At 33.9% G+C, this 18569-nt stretch overlaps 7 protein-coding genes across 10 annotated transcripts; 3 read left to right on the top strand and 4 right to left on the bottom strand.

Annotated features, from left to right (window-relative positions):
- Positions 1-483: 483 nt before the first annotated feature.
- Positions 484-5908, top strand: LOC105221663 (single-stranded DNA-binding protein 3). 2 transcript variants are annotated; one of them, XM_011198800.3, is made up of 2 exons: positions 484-628; positions 2392-5908. In XM_011198800.3, exon 2 carries the CDS (start codon positions 3436-3438, stop codon positions 4759-4761), a length of 1326 nt encoding a protein of 441 aa, XP_011197102.1. In that variant the 5' UTR covers positions 484-628; positions 2392-3435; the 3' UTR covers positions 4762-5908. The 2 variants fall into 2 exon arrangements, with proteins under 2 accessions (XP_011197102.1, XP_054092096.1); XM_054236121.1 differs by lacking the exon at positions 484-628 and adding an exon at positions 2161-2289.
- Positions 5909-7893: 1985 nt separating this feature from the next.
- On the bottom strand, positions 7894-8794 carry LOC105221665 (uncharacterized). Its single transcript, XM_011198806.3, has 2 exons — positions 8353-8794; positions 7894-8285 (listed from the first exon to the last, which is right to left on the bottom strand). Exons 1-2 carry the CDS (start codon positions 8785-8787, stop codon positions 8040-8042), a joined length of 681 nt encoding a protein of 226 aa, XP_011197108.2. The 5' UTR covers positions 8788-8794; the 3' UTR covers positions 7894-8039.
- A 197-nt stretch (positions 8795-8991) lies between these two features.
- On the bottom strand, positions 8992-11627 carry LOC105221667 (mediator of RNA polymerase II transcription subunit 17). Of its 2 annotated transcripts, XM_054236119.1 has the most exons (6): positions 11417-11627; positions 10610-11360; positions 9957-10528; positions 9455-9875; positions 9292-9383; positions 8992-9131 (listed from the first exon to the last, which is right to left on the bottom strand). In XM_054236119.1, the coding sequence occupies exons 1-5, from the start codon at positions 11509-11511 to the stop codon at positions 9300-9302; spliced, it is 1923 nt and encodes a 640-aa protein (XP_054092094.1). In that variant the 5' UTR covers positions 11512-11627; the 3' UTR covers positions 8992-9131; positions 9292-9299. The 2 variants fall into 2 exon arrangements, with proteins under 2 accessions (XP_054092094.1, XP_011197110.1); XM_011198808.3 differs by lacking the exon at positions 8992-9131 and having other exon boundaries at positions 9236-9383.
- Positions 11628-12071: 444 nt separating this feature from the next.
- Positions 12072-13208, top strand: LOC105221668 (RNA-binding protein 42). The gene has a single exon (XM_011198809.3). The coding sequence runs from the start codon at positions 12186-12188 to the stop codon at positions 13155-13157; it is 972 nt and encodes a 323-aa protein (XP_011197111.1). The 5' UTR covers positions 12072-12185; the 3' UTR covers positions 13158-13208.
- A 397-nt stretch (positions 13209-13605) lies between these two features.
- On the bottom strand, positions 13606-16350 carry LOC105221669 (phospholipid phosphatase 5). Its single transcript, XM_011198811.3, has 5 exons — positions 16167-16350; positions 15682-15879; positions 14862-15247; positions 14246-14661; positions 13606-14170 (listed from the first exon to the last, which is right to left on the bottom strand). The coding sequence occupies exons 2-5, from the start codon at positions 15868-15870 to the stop codon at positions 13767-13769; spliced, it is 1395 nt and encodes a 464-aa protein (XP_011197113.2). The 5' UTR covers positions 15871-15879; positions 16167-16350; the 3' UTR covers positions 13606-13766.
- Positions 16351-16411: 61 nt separating this feature from the next.
- On the top strand, positions 16412-17208 carry LOC105221670 (uncharacterized). Of its 2 annotated transcripts, XM_054236171.1 has the most exons (3): positions 16412-16551; positions 16650-16872; positions 16947-17208. In XM_054236171.1, the coding sequence occupies exons 2-3, from the start codon at positions 16652-16654 to the stop codon at positions 17146-17148; spliced, it is 423 nt and encodes a 140-aa protein (XP_054092146.1). In that variant the 5' UTR covers positions 16412-16551; positions 16650-16651; the 3' UTR covers positions 17149-17208. The 2 variants fall into 2 exon arrangements, with proteins under 2 accessions (XP_054092146.1, XP_011197114.1); XM_011198812.3 differs by lacking the exon at positions 16412-16551 and having other exon boundaries at positions 16579-16872.
- Positions 17152-18351, bottom strand: LOC105221672 (acylpyruvase FAHD1, mitochondrial). Its single transcript, XM_029037899.2, has 3 exons — positions 18029-18351; positions 17867-17963; positions 17152-17797 (listed from the first exon to the last, which is right to left on the bottom strand). Exons 1-3 carry the CDS (start codon positions 18157-18159, stop codon positions 17306-17308), a joined length of 720 nt encoding a protein of 239 aa, XP_028893732.1. The 5' UTR covers positions 18160-18351; the 3' UTR covers positions 17152-17305.
- Between the last annotated feature and the right edge of the window lie 218 nt (positions 18352-18569).

Genomic DNA, 18569 nt, shown 5'->3' with positions numbered 1-18569 from the left:
TAAGCGAATAGAATTGCACGAAAATAGAGCAATAACGAAAGAGGGAAAGAAAAAGAGACGATTTAAAAAAGAAGCAGTGACAGAGACGGCAGCTAGAGTGAGAGAACAGTGATTGCGAAAAACCGAAAAGAAGAAAAAACAGAAACAGCGAATACACAAACAACAAAAAAGTCAGCAACAAAAGTGACAATTCGGCAGCGACGTAAAGTCGGCGACGACGACAAAATGTTTGTTCGACGTACGTGTATGAATGATTAACAGTGTAAAATATAATACAAAAAAGCATTTGTTAAAAACAATATTAATAAGATATAATTAAAACTAATCCATTCAAAACGATAGACATTTCATAAGCTATAACAAAACCATAAAAGTATACTAAATAAAATTGTGAATATCGGAAAATACATAAAATCTAAAGTTGTAATTAAAACAGAAAGAAGAAGCAACATAGTGTGTTAAGGAAAAGAAACAACAAATTATCGAAAACTAGTCGATCTACTCATACACAGTTTTATCACGTAAAAACGAACTTTGAGTGAAAAAGCGAATGTGAAATATTGAAAATCTGGGTACAGCAGCCAATTTTGGTGTGCAGTTTTCCAGTATTGTGCTAAGCAAAGCAATAGTAAGTGTATCAGTAAACGTTTTATGGTAGAAACGTAACATCACCAATATAACGTGCATGAATATTGCTTTCTTTTAAGCGTGTCTTTAGTTCTTCATTGTTTTGTTTTCCTCTTACATACGCTCATATATATTTATGCATCTTTCCAAGTTATTTTTTTTTATCAAACAGCTGGATAGAAATTACAGAAGTCACAAATATATAACGTAATATATTTTTATTATTGGATTTTCTCAAGGTTTTGGTATTTAAATACTACTTTGTTGAAAATAATATTTCTGAAGAAAATGCGCATGCACTTATTAAGTTTAACTTTCCATGAACACAAATTAATTGGTTTAATACTGTTAAATGTTTTTCTAAAAACCTTATTTAGCATTGTTTTATTTTAATTTTTTTTACAATTAATTTTACTTATTTAAAAACCTTATTTAGCATTGTAGTATTTTAATTTTTTTTTTCAATTAAATTTACTGAACCAAACTTTTTATATTTAAAAGGAAAGTCCTGTTTTAAGTATATCTAACGATGGTATTGGACAGAGAAATTAAAATATTTATAATACAAATCATTGAACGTTAATTAATTTAACAGATAAGTTTTTAAACCACATAGGATGTACATATACGAGTTGTTAAAGAAAGCGCGAAATAAGGCTTATCTGAAAAATTCTAGCAGATATTTAATTTAAAATATATAAATGGTTTGCATTTTGGAAAACTGAAAAGAGAGTTCAGAAATATCGATATATATTTCAAATGAGATATAGGCTTAAATGATGAAGAAATTTGAACATAAGAACTTCTTTTCTTTGTTATTCTATATGATATACAGGCCATTTAATTGTATAGAATGGAATATTAGTCTGATTGGAAGATGGATATGCATAAATGCCCTAAGGACAACTTATACGCCGAAAGAAATTTAATCATAAATGGATTAAGAATTGTGCCATAAGCCAAACGGACGATATGTTTTTATGCCGCCCCACAAATAAGTTGCACGGAATATGCAAATTATTACAAACAATAATTGTTTTAATGTTATATATCTGAAATATAAAAAAACGGAATTGGTACCGCACAATTAACCTATGCTGTTGTCCCTTTAGCAAACATTTACATTTCGTTATTTTTTTATTTGCATAAATGTATGTTTATATAAAGACGTTTATGTATGCATGTACATTGATGTGCAAATGTAACATTTGTTTGTGAACACATTAAATTTGCCTGAACTGCGAGTGCAACTGTAGTTGTGCACCGAAGCGCATCTTTGGAAATAAAACGAAAATCGATTACTCTTCAAGTGCAAATCTGCTCATCAAGTCTCAAAATCGCGCATACGGCAAAAGGCTGCAGCCTCTGCTATATTGTAGCGGCGTTAACATCAACGTAAGCGCAAGTCCTCGGATTCTCGCCACCTTCTACTTGTCCTCATAGATTTTGCGCCCGTTTGGCATTGCAAAGTGTTTGTTGATCGCGATGAAGGTACGACGGGTAGCATAAACGCACCTTGCGTTGTCCCTTTCTCCGTCCCTGTCACGTTCCTATGTCATGCGCTCTTTTATTGTAGTTTCTCATTCTGCTACAATCGTGTACGACGACATCGTCATCACAATCATCATTACCATCAAGTTCGCCGTCATCGCATGCTGAACAGTTTGTCAATTCCTCCATTATACTGTTTTTACATTTCGATTTCGATTTTGATTTTATTTTTTACTCACTATCCCATTTTTCTTATTTGGCTATATGTTTCAGGTTGTGTGCTGGTTTCTGTGTTATTTGTATTTTGAGAGAAAGGAAAGAAGAGCGGATATCAGTAGCAGTGGCAGCAATCGGTGACAGCGCAGCCAAAGCAATATTTATATTAATTTTGCACGAGTGTATCAACGACGGCGACGACAACGACGACGACTGCTGCTACATCAGAGATTTGAACGTACACAAATAAGATTATTAGCGCAACGACGTTTATTTAGTGAAGTGGTTGTGAAAAGCAGAAGAAGCGGCAGAAGTAGCAACAAGAGCATACAAAATAAAGAAAAAACGGTAAAAAGAAGAAGCAAGCAAGGCAAACATGAACTAAATTTTGCACAAGACGAGAAACGAACATTTTGATTGCAAAAAGTTCACATTGGCACATGTTTGGTGTTTTGGCGAGTGTTATTAAGATCCAAAAAATAAATAAATGTGAAATTTGGAATATAGTTTAGGAGTGAAGCACATAAAGAAGACAAAAAGAAATCCAAATTATACCAGTAATAGTAACAGCAGCAACAGTATTGAATTTACTGGCGAGGTATTGTGGAAGAAGAAGCAACAGTGACTAAAGAAAAGAAAAACACGAATACAGGAGTACGAGCAAAACGCACAAATTACCCACGAAAGCAACTGATATAACAGAAAGTACATAAAATATGTTAAAAGTCAAAAAAGAAAAGAGAATGACTGCGTGAGCTTCGCAGTGGCGGCGAGCGCCAATTAAATTTTGTGTGGTGGCCTCAAAACTTAAAGAACTACAAAAAAGTAAATGGAAAACCGATTACGAACACTATGTGCGATTAATATAAAAGTGAATAATAACATATAGTTGAATACATTTAGATATACATTATTCCGACAATTAAAGGGAGTAATACCGGTCAGAAGTGTTATAAACTTATAAACAACACGAACAAGCCGCAACAAACGACTCTGGTAAATTTTCCGACTATATCTACAATAATAATTAAAGTGTCTAACTAAACCAAATACAGCAAAAAATAGTTGAAAGTAAAAAACTGTAACACATCACAACAGAGAATGTATGGAAAAGCTAAGACATCGTCAGTGCCCTCAGATGCACAGGCACGTGAAAAATTGGCATTATATGTTTATGAATACCTGTTACACGTTGGCGCCCAGAAAGCAGCCCAAACATTTTTATCAGAAATTCGATGGGAGAAGAACATTACGTTAGGTGAGCCACCCGGGTTCCTGCACACTTGGTGGTGTGTGTTTTGGGATCTCTATTGCGCTGCACCAGAACGCCGTGATCAATGTGACCACTCATCAGAGGCAAAGGCCTTTCATGACTATGGTTTTGTTAGTTCCGGATACGGAGTAAATGGGATTGGACCCGGAGGTCCGCATAGTGCTGGAGGTCCAGCTCCTAGTCCACTGGGTCAAATGCCACCAGGTGGGGATGGTCCAATGGGGCCGGGTGGGCCAATGGGTCCTAATTTCTTTCCAAATTCCACAATGCGACCGTCACCACCGACTCATGCGTCGAGTCCACAGCCACCACCATCACAAATGATGCCTGGACAACCGCCATTTATGGGCGGACCTCGATATCCTGGAGGTCCCCGTCCTGGTGTGCGCATGCAGGGCATGGGTAATGAATTTAACGGCCCTCCTGGTCAACCAATGATGCCGAATAGTATGGATCCAACGAGACCTGGAGGAATGGGACCAATGAATCCACGAATGAATCCTCCTCGTGGGCCAGGCGGAATGGGTCCTATGGGGTACGGCGGTCCTGGAGGTATGCGAGGACCAGCACCAGGACCAGGTGGAATGCCACCTGGTATGGGTATGGGAGCGGGTGGTCGACCGCCACAGTGGCAACCAAACGCAACAGCACCAATGAACGCTTATTCATCATCTTCGCCTGGGAACTATGGCCCTGGTCCCGGATCGAATGGGCCACCTGGTCCCGGAACACCGATAATGCCATCGCCTCAGGATAATACACAAACTGGGCCAGGTGGTCCAGGAGATAATATGTATTCGATAATGAAACCTGAATTCCCAATGGGAGGAGGACCAGATGGCGGTGGAGGGGGTCCAGGAGGAATGGGTCCTATGGGTGGGGGTCCTAATTCGATGGGTCCTGTACTTAATGGAGGCGGCGGTGATGGTACCGGATTAGATGGTATGAAAAATTCACCAGCAAATGGTGGTCCGGGTACGCCTCGTGAAGATTCTGGAAGTGGAATGGGAGATTACAATCTGGGCGGTTTTGGAGGTCCGGGGGAAAATGATCAAAACGAATCAGCAGCTATACTTAAAATAAAAGAAAGTATGCATGAAGAGGCCAAAAGGTTTGAAAAAGACTCTGAACACCCGGATTATTTTATGCAATAACAACATAGTAGCAACAACCCGGCCACGACGCACACGACAACGGCTGCAGTAGCAGCAGCAGCGGCGGTAGCTGCAGCGGCGGCGGCTTTAGGAGCTAATATGTTGAGCGGTCAATCTGCTGCCGTTGCTCACAATCTTAGCACCAATAATACTAGCAACTCCAATGGCAACAATAATCTCATCAACAATGCCAACAGCCCCCCTGCATTAACGCCGCACTACCATAAGGAACTTAATTTTTAAAGAAATAATTCTTGATTACCATTAATTTCATACAGTGTCAGATGATACAAAAAAGTACACACTTTTTTAATTAGCAATTACAGTAAGAAAAAAATCCTAAATTCGGATTACATGTATTGTAAAATTATTAGGTTGGAAATGAGGCCAACTTTCCAAAACAGTAACAGAAAATGTCCAAAAAATGTAATATTTATTTCAGCTGACAACGCGCGAATAACGCCGATAAATCTCAAATGAGGGCAGCTACCCAAAATTATCTTCGAGTAACTTTTACCTTTAAAAATTTGCAGAAAGTATTAAGATTGTACAAAAGAAAAGCGCAATTAAATAAATCAATAGATACCATGCACAGTCGATTTTACAAATGCAAATAATTAATTTCGAAAGTGGAATTAAGAATGGTTAAGATATCAAAATTTTACAGTTGTGAAGCACGAATTATACATTCAGTCTTTAATCATTGCTAAACATGAAACAAATATTAAACAGCATGATTAACAAAAGATCTGTAAAGACATTTTTTTTGTAAAAAAGTATACATATACCAATAATTGTTAATCACAAAAAAAAAATTTAAAATAATATGGTACTTATTGAAGCAAACTTAAACTGTATATTATAAAAATTAAACGACTACATATTACTAAATGCTAGCTGCAGATATACATATGTTATTATCTTAAAACTTATACCAATTAAGAAAAACGATAGCACCTATGAGGAAATACTTTAATGCAACAATCGTGCATATTTAAGAGTATTTAAATGCGGTAAATGGAGCACTATACTGTGGATGCTGCAATAACTGCACAAACATAAATATAAATGTATAATATACTAAAATATGGAATATGTAAAATTAAATATAAATAAAAGGGTATATGAAAATTATTTATCAAAAGTAGCACTCGAATTTTATAAAGTTTCCTTTTTTGTTGCATTAAGTATATAGAAGATGGTTAGGCGAAAATAAAGCTCTTCTAAGCCGAAATGGTGGAGAAGCAATGGGTCCCACCCCACAATTATTAGTTTTGCACAATTGAATGCTATGCGACGTAAAACGAATTATTTCTCCTCAATTATTATTATAATTACTTTCTTTTCTTTTATTAAAATATTCGGTTTAAATTCAACAAATTTAAAACCAACAAAATTCGTCCTAAATTGTTTCGCTTTCACAAATTAACCGCAGATGTTAGTTAAATCTTATCAAAAGTTAACTAAAGGCAATACAGACTCATTTTCATTGAAGTCATATACTACATGTACTTGTTTCGATTTTTCAATTTTCCAAATTCTGGGAAATCATTTGATTTACAACTTTATCATTGAATTTATTTTAAAGCAATGAATTCTGATAAAACATCACGTGCTCTTAATATTTTCAATATATATAGCCAACCAAAATTTGTAACTAAACGGATTACAGTTGAAAGCGTTACAAAAGATGTTATAAGTATATAATATCGATGATGTCGGAGTGTCAGCAAAATATATGCAATAAAATATAGAAGTAATTCTTTGGTTTGGATATAAAAATATGTAAAATATATATTTATATCCATTGAAGTAATATATGATAATTTTGAGCATGCATATGCATATAAGTTATTGAAAGAGTGATTTTGTGCGGCTGACACGTACATATGTAACATAAGTATACAAATATTTCTTTGAATATGCCTATATATCGTTATATATACATATAAGCTATATGTGTATATATATCAATATATCATATGTAATATTGTACAAAAAATCAATTTATAAATACATCATATGTAATTAAATAAAATATTTACTTATATATAAATAAAATAGTATTTCATAAGATAGCACATTACAACTTAAGAGTCTTTATAGTTATCATTAGCAGAAGGGGATGTAAAGAAGAAATAAATGAAAAAAAAAACATAAAAAGCGAAAAACTCTTAAAAACAAAAAATGGTTGAATAAATTAGTCAATAAGTACAATGTAAGTAAAGAAATATGAATATATATTATATTACGTAGGCATATATTGTACAATGTTTATATATGGGTGTGTAGTATTTTCTTCACGTTTATTTTCTATTGCAACGCGTATAATTTCCTTACTACTGCGTCCTTAGATCGGTTAAGTCTTATTTTTACTTATTTCTCATATCCCAAAAATTAGGGTTAGTCCTTTTGGATGTATTAATTTTATTTAAAAAGATCGGAAGAGAATCAAAACATAAATGCATTATAAAGGTATTAAGAAGTGTTTCATATTGAGCTACATTTTTTGAAATACATACATACATATGTATGTATATGTATATGTATGAAATTATATTAGTATCCGAAAATTAGTTTTATAAAGCACAATGTAACTGCAGTTGCATATTTCAACAAATATTTAATATGAAAACCAGTAGTAATTTCTAAATTTTATATCATAAGGATAAATATAAAATAATTATATATCTATATATTCATATATGAAATAAAACATATGCAAAATAAAAAAAAAGTATGAAAAAGTATGAAAGAAGAAATGGACAATGAATGTAATGCACACTTTTGCGATTAATGTCATTGCAGTCGTCGATGATGAATGTGATCATCGTGGTAATATTTCGTGATGAGTATTGAATTTTTATGCATTTTGTATGCATGAAACGATAAATAAAATCGCAATTGCAAATATAAAGGTGAAAACTTAAAATTAATTCTGAATAAAAACGAATTATTGAAATGTGGTGGTGAATTATGCAAATATGTTTAAAATAAGTATTTTTAGTGTTAATTATATACAATTTGCAAATGGCATAACAATATAATACATAAAAACTTAAAAAAAAATATAAAAGTGAAAATAATAAAGTTTTAAAACAAAAATATTTGTAAAAAGTAAAAAGAAGCTTAATTTTGTTTTAATATCTGTAGATAAATACTTTATTTAAAAACTTTGTTGCTATAGAAAAATATATTAAATATAACGTGATTCTTATAAATCATATTCACTATAGATATCTGAAAGCCTAATTAGATTAACTTATATCAATACAAATTTATTGCACACCGAAGCGTTCAAAAGTACTTTGAATGCTTGTGCTTCGTTGGTAGAGACTTCTATGCGGTATTACCAGTGCGTGCCGACTGCCGCTAGGTACGCAAAATATGCTTCCGCTACGTTGAATTTTATTGGTGAAAACATTGTTTTTCTCCCCCGGCGGTTCAATTAGACTATGTAGATTATTATGTTGCGACACTATGAAGGTATCCTCTAGGCAGATAGTGTTGGCACGTTTCGTACTCTGTACAGTGTAAATTTTATTATGCGCTTATATGTAAGTATATAGATAGCATTTATTTGGTACTCACCCAACGCTCCAAATCACAAAAGTGTGTTTCGTAGGCACCTTTGGAAGGCAAAGAAAAGTCAGAACCACCATTACTAACTAAAGTACCATCTGTCATGTCTTGCGTAGGATTTCGAGTACACGTTCCACCTCCGTGTATGCATTCTCCGGTAGTTATACAGGACCTAGACATAGACTTAGGAACACGTAAATACAATCCCCGGTTTGTGGAAAATAAAATGGGTGTTGCACTTTTTTTTTGATTCTGATTGCTGTTGTTGCCGGTGCCTGTGTCACTTTGAGCGCATCTATCAGATTGTTTGCAACTTTTATTTTGAATAGCACTTAAGGTATTATCATTTTGTGCACGTTTTCGTGTAGGCGGAGGTGTTTGTGTTGATTCATCACTGTCGGTTGTTGCGGATGTACAAGGGTTTCTCCAATTCCAAGGTGCCATTCAATAAAACTATTTGTATAATTTTATATAACGACTCCTCTCCTTAGCATACTTTATATATATGTTTTTATTGATTTATTCACTTATTTCCTGTTTTATGAAATTTAGAACGATTGGCGTTATAGTAAAAGTATAAAATATTGCCACCAAGTTTTTGAAGAGTGCTGTTTGCGAAAGCCCAACAGTTTGTTATGCGGTAATGAAGTTACGAGAAATGTGTATGTACATACTATTAATGTTAGTTACTCCTTTGTTCAACTTTGCTAACATTCTTAGAGCGCTTAGCAAATTATTTGTTTGCCTTAGTTACGTGTCAAGTTTGTTGTTATGTTGTCAGCTTCTATCTGTGAGTAACACATGTTTTATGGAAAATACAGAATTTCTCTAATGTTATTCTGATAATAACTTAAATTATATACTTTGTATTTAAAAACCAATGGTATTTATGTTCACTTTATTTTATTTTTAAACTTAAATTAGTATCTGTTAAAACATTCTACAAACCAGCAATTTCAGACAGAGTTACTAGTAAGAGCGGCCATTACAAACTCCATTTTATTGAGGAAACTCTTGCCTTCGATTTTATCGAAACGCACCTGAAGTATATTAGTAAAAAATGTTCGCTAATATATGTATACATGTGATGTATAATATTAGTTTCACTTACCTCCTTAAAATGGCCTCCCAAATTTTCCCAGAATTTTTCTGGTACTAGTGGATTTGGAATAAAATCTGGACGTGGACTACGGGCAATATAAACTTTGACATCAATTTGTGGGTCACAACGTATTTGTACCGCAATCATGCGATCACCATTTGGCGATGCCAATAAACATGAACTAGCATTGCCTAGTGGTTCCACCTTTCCAATTCCGAGATTATTGCTGTTTGATAGTACCGTCCAAGCCATACATCGTGCCAAATTCAGAAGACACGATATTTGATGTGAATTGATCTGACACAGGATGAGGTCACGCAATTCTTGTGGTTCATAAGAGAGATGCATTACACGGCCATCCCGGCAAATGCATTTTAGTGAACGCTCTTTAACATGTATTACCAACGAAGTCCGGTTAATTGTGTCGTATCTATGAAAGAAATTTATTTAATATAACAGTTTATATGTACATAGGAGTTCATTAAAATTTAGACAAATTAATTTTTCTTACCCGTGTGTTACAATATTGATTTTCACACATGACATTATAGGACTGTTCATCGCATTCCAATGCGACACGATCTGAGGGTCCTTTACATCCCGTGCCAAAGTGTCCAAAACATATTGTGTGCGCTTTCGCATAAATATATGTTGAGCTTGGGCTATTATTTGTTCCAGTATCGTTTGTGATTTTGTCATTTCTAATAAACTTTCACGATCTGCCGCTTTCGGGCCAGCGAGCATACGCTTCTTACTAGGTCCTAATGGGCCACTGGTGGGATGGGGAAAAGGATGATGTGAATTCTTGTGATGCACTTCACGTAAAAGTTGATGCAACGAGTGTTCAAGTACATGATCATGATCGTTAATAGGTCCTGGTTGGCTTGAATCGAACGTTGTAGAATGACAAAGTGAGATGATAAGCTGTATCCCTGGTAGTAAAGTGGCACGAATTTGATTACCAATTACAACATGTGGTATGGGAGCTTGTAATTGAATTGCCTCTCGCGCAAGTTGACTGAAAAGTTCTTTACAAAAAAGTACATTTTGCGCGAATTCCAATGTCTTCTGCCACACACCGGCCTATTAATTTTTATTAAGATAATTTTGTTTGAAGCGTTTAAGATACAGATCTGTATGGTTAATTTTTTACCGAAATTTTACCTGTTGTGTTATATTCGGTCCGTGTCCCATCAAATTTACATTCGCAGTACATAAATCTTCCTGGTCTTTCTGAGTTATAACTTTTATATATGCTACTCCTTGCAGCTCAGCTGGTACGATTACGCGCAGGGATGATGTGGTTTTTGGCGATTGAGTCGGTAAACCATTATTTCCACTACCTGTGCTACCAGCAGCCGCATCCTCTTCAGCTAAATCTTCGGCCTTAGTAACCTCAAATGTACCGCTCATTCCGTATTTTGATCCAGCTGTTCGATAACTTAAATCTCCAATAATCGCATTTGAAACTTTTTTTAGTCGCCAATTCTGTCTTAACCGCAACAATTCTATATGAAAGTCTGTTACGTTGCGATTGCGTTGTTCGCTGTGGGAGTTTCTCAGTCTTTCAGCACCACTCAAAAGAACTTGTGCTGCTTGACCTAAAGCTTTTTTACGACTATAAACTTGCACGATAGGTTTTACCTCGTCGGGATCTTCCGGTACTGGGTCCAAAACTAAATAACGTTTATCTTTGGCTATAGAAATTACGTCAGATAGAACGCAAATTTCAGTAAAAGCATCATTTAGTTTGTTTCGTACTGAGTCCCATGGCCAAAGACTGGGTTGAAATTGTGATGAATCTTTTGCCTCATCTTCAACTGATTTATCTTCTTTTTTTAAGTCATCTAATGATGTTTTACTAAAATCTATCCGGGCAGCACAGCGGGTTAATGTTTCGGATAAAGTTGGAGGACTATTGAAAAAAATTTATTATTATTACATTTTCTTTAGACCGTTCAACGCACTCACGGTTGGTAAATTTCTGTGCCGTCGTATGTTATTTCTTGAATTTGATTTTCACAAGTTGTTTCTACTGAAACATTTACGCCGTTTGTTATATTCATTGCAAATATAATTTCGATGCAAACAAATAAATACAAAAGAGCGTCTAGATATCAATAATATAAAATACTTGTATATAGCATTTCCTTCTTTAATATTGTTTAATTCACAATAAGTAGTTATCAAATAAATTATTGCTCATTACTTAATTGTGAATATATTAATGCTATTCGCATGTGTCTGAATGTGTCTTCTAACTTCTTTACTTAAAAGAAAATTAATTAATTATTCTACATTTATTGTATTCTGTATCTTTTTTTACGTTTTACTTTAGAAATAAAATAATAATTTTATATTATATATTAATTTTCGAAACCTTTAACTGTTACTTCAAAAAAAAGTATGGCAGATAAGTTTTCATTTTTTACTTTATTTTCGAATCTATGTTTTTAGTTAAAAACAATCGTTTCTAAAATATAACCTCATAATGTGATATTTTTTACCCAAAAATTCACCACAGGTATCTGAATAATTATAATACTGACAGAACAACAGTGATGATAGAACAATTTATTGTTTTGCAACACTATTCCGACAATTAAGGTCACAATAATGTAATGTATGAGCGATATTATTTGTTCAGTGTACAAATTGTCAAGTTTTTGTTGATATATAGACGTTATATGGTTAATGAAAATAAAGGTTTCCGTAGTTATTATTAATTTAATTTCATAAAATGGCTACTAAGCGCAGATATATTGAGGATGAACTCTCCCGTTTCGAGGCAGAAATATCTAAACCTGCATCACAGCCTACGAGGAATTTATTTGTTCCTTCCCAAGTAAGACCAATAATTGCAGCGAATACGTATAACCAAGTTCAGCAAAAGTTACAACAACACCCCCAAGGCATGTCAACATCTTCGACCACTTCTACATCTTCATTTGCATCTTTGCAAGTTAATCCACGTGTAGCCGTAGCTCCGACTGTCCTTCCACCACCAACATTTATGTCCACCTTTGTTCCTACGCAAGTAAATAATAGTGGACAATTGAAAACTGCAACACCGTCAACTACTTCTATTACAGCCACACCGGTCGTGGTTAGTAGTGCCCCAAAACTATACCAAAGCAGACAATCGGTGAATATATCAGCTACACCGCATATCGACATTAATGCCATACAATTTGATGTCACTCAAAAATTAAAGAAGCTAAAAGCTGAAAAATCTGGTCCCAATCCTATAGCAGAGGAAGCAATCAAAGCTGCCAGAGCGTCATCAGCTTTACAGTCATTTCAAACAACAGAACGGAAGAAGAAAGATCGCAAGACTGTACGGGTGGCGGGTGGAACTGTCTGGGAGGACTCTTCATTAGCAGATTGGCCTGATGATGATTTTCGCATATTCTGCGGTGATTTGGGTAACGATGTAAATGACGAAGTTTTAACCCGAACATTTAATAAGTATCCGTCATTTCAACGAGCACGTGTTATCCGCGATAAGCGGACTGGAAAAAGCAAAGGGTTTGGTTTTGTTAGTTTTCGAGAGCCAGCAGATTTTATACGTGCTATGAAGGAAATGGATGGTCGTTACGTGGGCAGTAGACCAATAAAACTACGTAAAAGTACATGGAAACAACGGAGTTTGGATATAGTAAAGAAGAAGGAACGTGAGAAACAGCTCCTCTTACAATCATTCAATTCATAATTTTTCTTAATTAATACATTTTTAGTAATGAACATTTATGATAAAAAAATATATACTCATTTGAAAATAAATTTTGGGTAAAACAATAAAAAAAATAAATAAGTAATCGGGATTTTAATACAATAGTAAACTTTCTGGAATCACCCCAGTGTCATGGAATATTTGAATTAGAAAGGAACTTTGTTCTGGATACTGTAGTAGATTAAAATCTTACCTATCCTGACTGGACACCGACATATCCTACGTAAGTATCGCAAGACATTAACCACCTCTTTGCATGATCAATGAACCCCGCCCACCTAACACCCTTTTTCGTTTGGTTCCATGTGGTTTAAACAGCTCGTTTCTTGGGCCTCCCAAGATGACTTCGATGGCAACTGATTCATACGTGCCAGTTCAAGTAGGGCCAGATAACCGGTACAACAACCATTAACTCTGAACGATTAAGTACAATTGTCAGAAATACATCCACATTTATATAATACAAATTAAAATTGAATTGAATACTTCGATATATCTACAATATTTACTAAATCTAAATATATTTTTGGAATTTCAAATAAATATTCTACTTATATAGAAAACAAAGGTATTTTACACACATTATATTTAAATAAGTCGACGGCGTTCATCTTCGAGAAGATCGTTCACTTCGCTATTTTCTTTTGAAGATAAATATTCTTTTGACATTGATCGTGGATTCAACTGATTATCAGCATGTGACACTCTTCCACATTTTCTCAAATAGGGGCGATGACAATGAACCGAGTATAATGAAGGATAATATTGTCTATAAACTACATAAGTACAAAACAATCCAATTAAACTACCGGCAACAACATCCTCCCAATGGTGATGATAATCGCAAGTCCTACTAACTGCTATTAATGCTGCTAAAATTAATGGTGAAATTGAGACGCATAAACGCCAAGACTGGCCGCGCCCGCGTGCACTCATAGCATGTAGTTTGGCGCCAATATACATAGCAATGAAGCCGAAACTAACAAAAGCAACTGTAATAATGAAGAAAATGTCTAATATAGAAATACGCCCAAACAGTTAGAAATTGTTTGCAAGTCTATACTTACATGATGCATGGCCGCTGGGGAAACTTTTACGGCCCTCACCTATTTGACGTAAATCACCTGTGCAATTATAATAGTCCAGTGAACCATTTGAATTGGTCGCGTTGTTGATAACTACAATACCATTAGGAAAACAACGGTAAAAGAAATCGGGTCTGTGACGTCCAACTGTTATTTTTAAGAGACTTGTTGCCAGCCCATTTAATCCAAGCGCCAAAGTCCAAACCCAGCTTGCAGCGCGAAAGTCACGCCGATTCCCCGTCAGCCACAAATGGAATAATGTCACAAATAAAGGGCCAAATATCACAGATAATATGAGTGCTTGAGCTGAAACTATGTCTGGAGTACGAGGATTTTTATACAGCCACATCTCCTCGGGATGAACTTTTCGTTTAAATGGCTTTGTTGTCTCCAGCGATCTTAAAGAGAAACATGTACATAGGTAAAATTGTAGATTAATTGTGACTTGCGAAAAAGTTATGAATCATTCTGCGATATCTTTGATATTAATCAGATTTTTTTTTATATGTACATACAAATATTTGCCGAATAATAAAACAAACATTTTAGTTTGTAATATGGAGCTTATGTTTAACTATAAAAAGAAGTAAATACTTACATAAAAATAAATACTAGCATTACACGTATTCCAACGTCGATAGCGTCACTTAAACGTTTTCTTTTATGGCCTCCATAAAAACAACAACAACTGTCCCCTTCATCCTCGTCATCATTATAAAATCGCGGACATTTTCTGCTATTGGAGAGCTGAGCGGTAGTGTTATTAGTATTAACCAAATCGTTGCACCACATGCTTTCATTTAAACCAGCCTGCTTAATTGGCTCTTCACTTCTGTACAACTCATCTGCTGAACTTTCACTGAAACGCCGATTCGTGGGTATAACAACATTCCGATTAGAGTTCATTAGTACTGTGGTTACTTCAGTTGTCTTTTTTGCTGACGTAATTGCAATCGGTGCTTTTATCTGAGGCAATCGAGTATGCTGATAAGATGTATTTTGGACAGAAGAGAATAACATTAACATAACTCCATGAAAACCTTACAACGTATTATTTGCAGATATGTATGTATTTAGGGTAAAAGATAGAAAGTTATTCTTGTGAATATTTTTTGATAAATTTAAACATTGTTACAACATGAATGTATGTCAAAAGTTTATTGAGAATTCTTACTATATGTATACAAAGTCATACAAAATAATGCACACAAATATGTTTTTGATAGTTACTATTATTGATCTTTTGCACAGTATAAGGTGAAAGATCAATTGTTATTACTGAATCTAGTAGCAGAACATTAGTCAGTAGATATGAACAAGCAAGTTGTGTTTTTGAGAAAGTTTGGGAATACAGTAATGTTAGTAAACCAATTTTACATAAAAAAAAAAAAATAGAAAGTGACGAATGTGTACCATACCATTAGAAAAAATTCGCTTCCCAGATGACCATTTTTTTGTTCGTGTCGTTCTTCCTTACATTCAATAGTATCTGCCTTAAAATTAAACTTTTTAGTTTGTTTTTCCAAGGTTTGGGGTCGTTTACGCAACTCGGTTTTCGAAGCTGAACTCGGAGGTAAATCATGATTTAATTCGCTTTCCATTTTCATCACTACTCACTGTCGAATAAAATTATTAAAGATTGTATAGTATTATTTATTATGATGTTAAATGATTAAATTTAAAAGCTTTAACTATAACTGATATAAACTTCTCCACTAGTGTTAATTTAGGTCAGCGCACATAGTCCGCGTACACTAGTTCCATTATTTATCAAGATTCATTGATTACTACTTACTACATCCAAGTTATCAATTTATTCTCACCATATTATTATGGAAATGTTATATATTTTTCAAGAAATTTATCTAAAGAGCATATCAATACGCATTTTCCCAAATCTTACCTTCAATTATAATATCAAAATTCCCATTGTACTAATTACGAATTATAAATTACAAAACATATTAACCTTAAATTCAAAATTCGTGTTATACGAATTAAAACCTATAAATTACAATGCGTATTAACTTTAGTTTTTAATATGTTTTTGATTAATTTTATTTTACAGGAACACTGTCCATTCAACAAATTGTACTTCAACTGCCAAAACACAACTATAAATATATACAAATGTACATACTAATTGCGATCAACACATGGATTTCAAATAAGCAGATCACAATAGTGTTATTTATCGTTCAATGGTGAATGAATCGATATCAAAATGCAGTCATATGATATGTTGACAAATGGAGATATCTACATCTGATTCGTCTGATTGGAAAATTGTACGAACCATCAAGTTATTTTGTCTAAATAAATAATCTATTAAAAATGTCATCAAATAAAGCAGAAATTGGAAATTTACTTGACCTTTTATATTTAGAAATGTTGGATTTGATAGAACAATACACAACGTGTCGAGTGAATATTGAAAGATTAATGAATAGTGGACAGTTGATGTTAGCCAAAACACGCTACCTTCAAGGATCTCAAACTATTAGTTCGGCACACATTCCTACTGAAAATAGTAACACATTTAATGCACTTTGTGGATTGAAAGAGAAGAAAAATGATACAAAAATATCAAGTGTGGAGTACAGTTTAATGTAAGTATCTTATATCATTTTTGAATTGTAATACGAAACCAGATACAATAATTTAATTTTATTTTAACTTACAGGAGACATACCGTCGATAAAGACAAAGGATTCGTTGAGCCGATGCATTGGTTCACTTTGTTACCACCTAGTAGCTTACGAACAGCGTCTGAACAATTCAAAAATTGTTTAGAATTAGTATTGGAGAGTGCGAATGTGCAACGTGAACTTCTTGCAGTAATGGAAAATATTGATAGACTTAAGCAACATCGCGAAACAATATGAATGTTACTGATATGAACAACAAACTTTTAATAAATTTAAGATAACAAATTAATCAACTTATTACATAGTTTAGTATAATTTTGTACATGCCTCTATTAGTATATATGTATATTTAATTAATTAATATATACATAATTTACTAGCGACAATATGATTTTTAAAATTCGTCTACAACTTCAAATACAATCTTTAAGTCATCTCCAATACCGGCCTCAATTACGTCACCAGCTTTAACAGGAACCGCACCATCTGGTGTACCAGTGAGAATAAGATCGTTTGGTTCAAGTGTCATATACTTTGAAGTGTAAGCTATAAGATCGTCCACTTTAAAAATAAGATCTTCAGTATTGCCTTGCTGACGTAGCTCTCCATTCACTTTTAACCATAGTGGAACTTTATGAGGATCTTTAATGTCGTTCCTAGATATAAAACCCGAAACCGGAGTTGAAGTGTCAAAACCTTTACCCAAGCTCCACGGATGACCATTTTTTCTTGCTAATCCCAAATTACATTGCGCAGTCATATCAAGAGCAAGACAATAACCACTTATGTAGTTGAAAGCTTCTTCTTTTTTAACATTCTTACACTGCTTTCCAATTATGACACCTAACTCAACTTCATGTGCAACTTTGGTAAACACTTTAGGAATCTTTAAATATATATATACATATGTAATGTATAAGATTTAAAATATATTATAGTCATTGAAAATACATACAACAATTGGATTGCCTTCAATTACATATGATGTTGTCGGCTTAAGGAATAGCAGTGGTTCTTTTGGTACCTCCACGTTCCGTGTGCGGACAATATCCCTGAAGAGATTTGGAATTATTACCATGTACATTTGGTTAAATAATTTGGTTTATATTATACATACATATAATTAAGCGCTGCACCAAGGATTTTTCTACCTTTCATAACAAAGTCATATTTGTCGTTTGTGTTTGAATACGCCATTTTTCTATATGTTATACCCGCGGTAACACGAAATGAACTAAATATATTCATCTTTCAATGATCTAATCAATGTATGGCGATATGTGTTGCGTCAATCCAATGGTTTCAATTAGGCAAAATAAGTTTCGTGAGCAGAGAATTTATATGAGAAACAGTAAGCAGCGCACACAGGCCCCTGGAACTATAGACAAATACAAGCAATATCCGCTCGTTTGGTTGATAAGGGTTGTCACTATTGACCTAAGTTAAGGTGAGAGAACACATTCATTGATATTTTTAAATAATCAGTTGTTTATTTGTTTAGAATGACTGGGCGAAAGTAAATTCTCTAACAGCTGCTTTCGTTTGTTTTAACATTGAATCAGAACAGATCGGTTTAACATTTTTCTTTGACCAAAGCAAAGAACATATAATAAATTATAATATAATAAAATAATTTATTATACGTTCATTGCCGTCAC

Source organism: Zeugodacus cucurbitae, chromosome 2 (assembly GCF_028554725.1).
Source record: "Zeugodacus cucurbitae isolate PBARC_wt_2022May chromosome 2, idZeuCucr1.2, whole genome shotgun sequence".
Classification (NCBI taxonomy): domain Eukaryota; kingdom Metazoa; phylum Arthropoda; class Insecta; order Diptera; family Tephritidae; genus Zeugodacus; species Zeugodacus cucurbitae.
Note: the sequence above shows the minus strand (reverse complement) of the source record. Positions and strands in the feature narration are given on the sequence as shown.

Coding starts and splice junctions, on each gene's coding strand:
- LOC105221663 (XM_011198800.3), top strand. CDS start 3,436: ATGTATGGAAAAGCTAAGACATCGTCAGTGCCCTCAGATGCACAGGCA.
- LOC105221665 (XM_011198806.3), bottom strand. CDS start 8,787: ATGGCACCTTGGAATTGGAGAAACCCTTGTACATCCGCAACAACCGAC. Junction 8,286..8,352: donor TTTGTGATTTGGAGCGTTGG/GTGAGTACCAAA, acceptor TACACTGTACAG/AGTACGAAACGTGCCAACAC.
- LOC105221667 (XM_054236119.1), bottom strand. CDS start 11,511: ATGAATATAACAAACGGCGTAAATGTTTCAGTAGAAACAACTTGTGAA. Junction 11,361..11,416: donor GGCACAGAAATTTACCAACC/GTGAGTGCGTTG, acceptor TTTTTTCAATAG/TCCTCCAACTTTATCCGAAA. Junction 9,876..9,956: donor ATCAATATTGTAACACACGG/GTAAGAAAAATT, acceptor TTTCTTTCATAG/ATACGACACAATTAACCGGA.
- LOC105221668 (XM_011198809.3), top strand. CDS start 12,186: ATGGCTACTAAGCGCAGATATATTGAGGATGAACTCTCCCGTTTCGAG.
- LOC105221669 (XM_011198811.3), bottom strand. CDS start 15,870: ATGAAAATGGAAAGCGAATTAAATCATGATTTACCTCCGAGTTCAGCT. Junction 15,248..15,681: donor GAAGCGAATTTTTTCTAATG/GTATGGTACACA, acceptor ACATCTTATCAG/CATACTCGATTGCCTCAGAT. Junction 14,171..14,245: donor CCCCAGCGGCCATGCATCAT/GTAAGTATAGAC, acceptor TCATTATTACAG/TTGCTTTTGTTAGTTTCGGC.
- LOC105221670 (XM_011198812.3), top strand. CDS start 16,598: ATGTCATCAAATAAAGCAGAAATTGGAAATTTACTTGACCTTTTATAT. Junction 16,873..16,946: donor AGTGTGGAGTACAGTTTAAT/GTAAGTATCTTA, acceptor TTTAACTTACAG/GAGACATACCGTCGATAAAG.
- LOC105221672 (XM_029037899.2), bottom strand. CDS start 18,159: ATGAATATATTTAGTTCATTTCGTGTTACCGCGGGTATAACATATAGA. Junction 17,964..18,028: donor GGTGCAGCGCTTAATTATAT/GTATGTATAATA, acceptor AAATCTCTTCAG/GGATATTGTCCGCACACGGA. Junction 17,798..17,866: donor TTGAAGGCAATCCAATTGTT/GTATGTATTTTC, acceptor ATATATTTAAAG/ATTCCTAAAGTGTTTACCAA.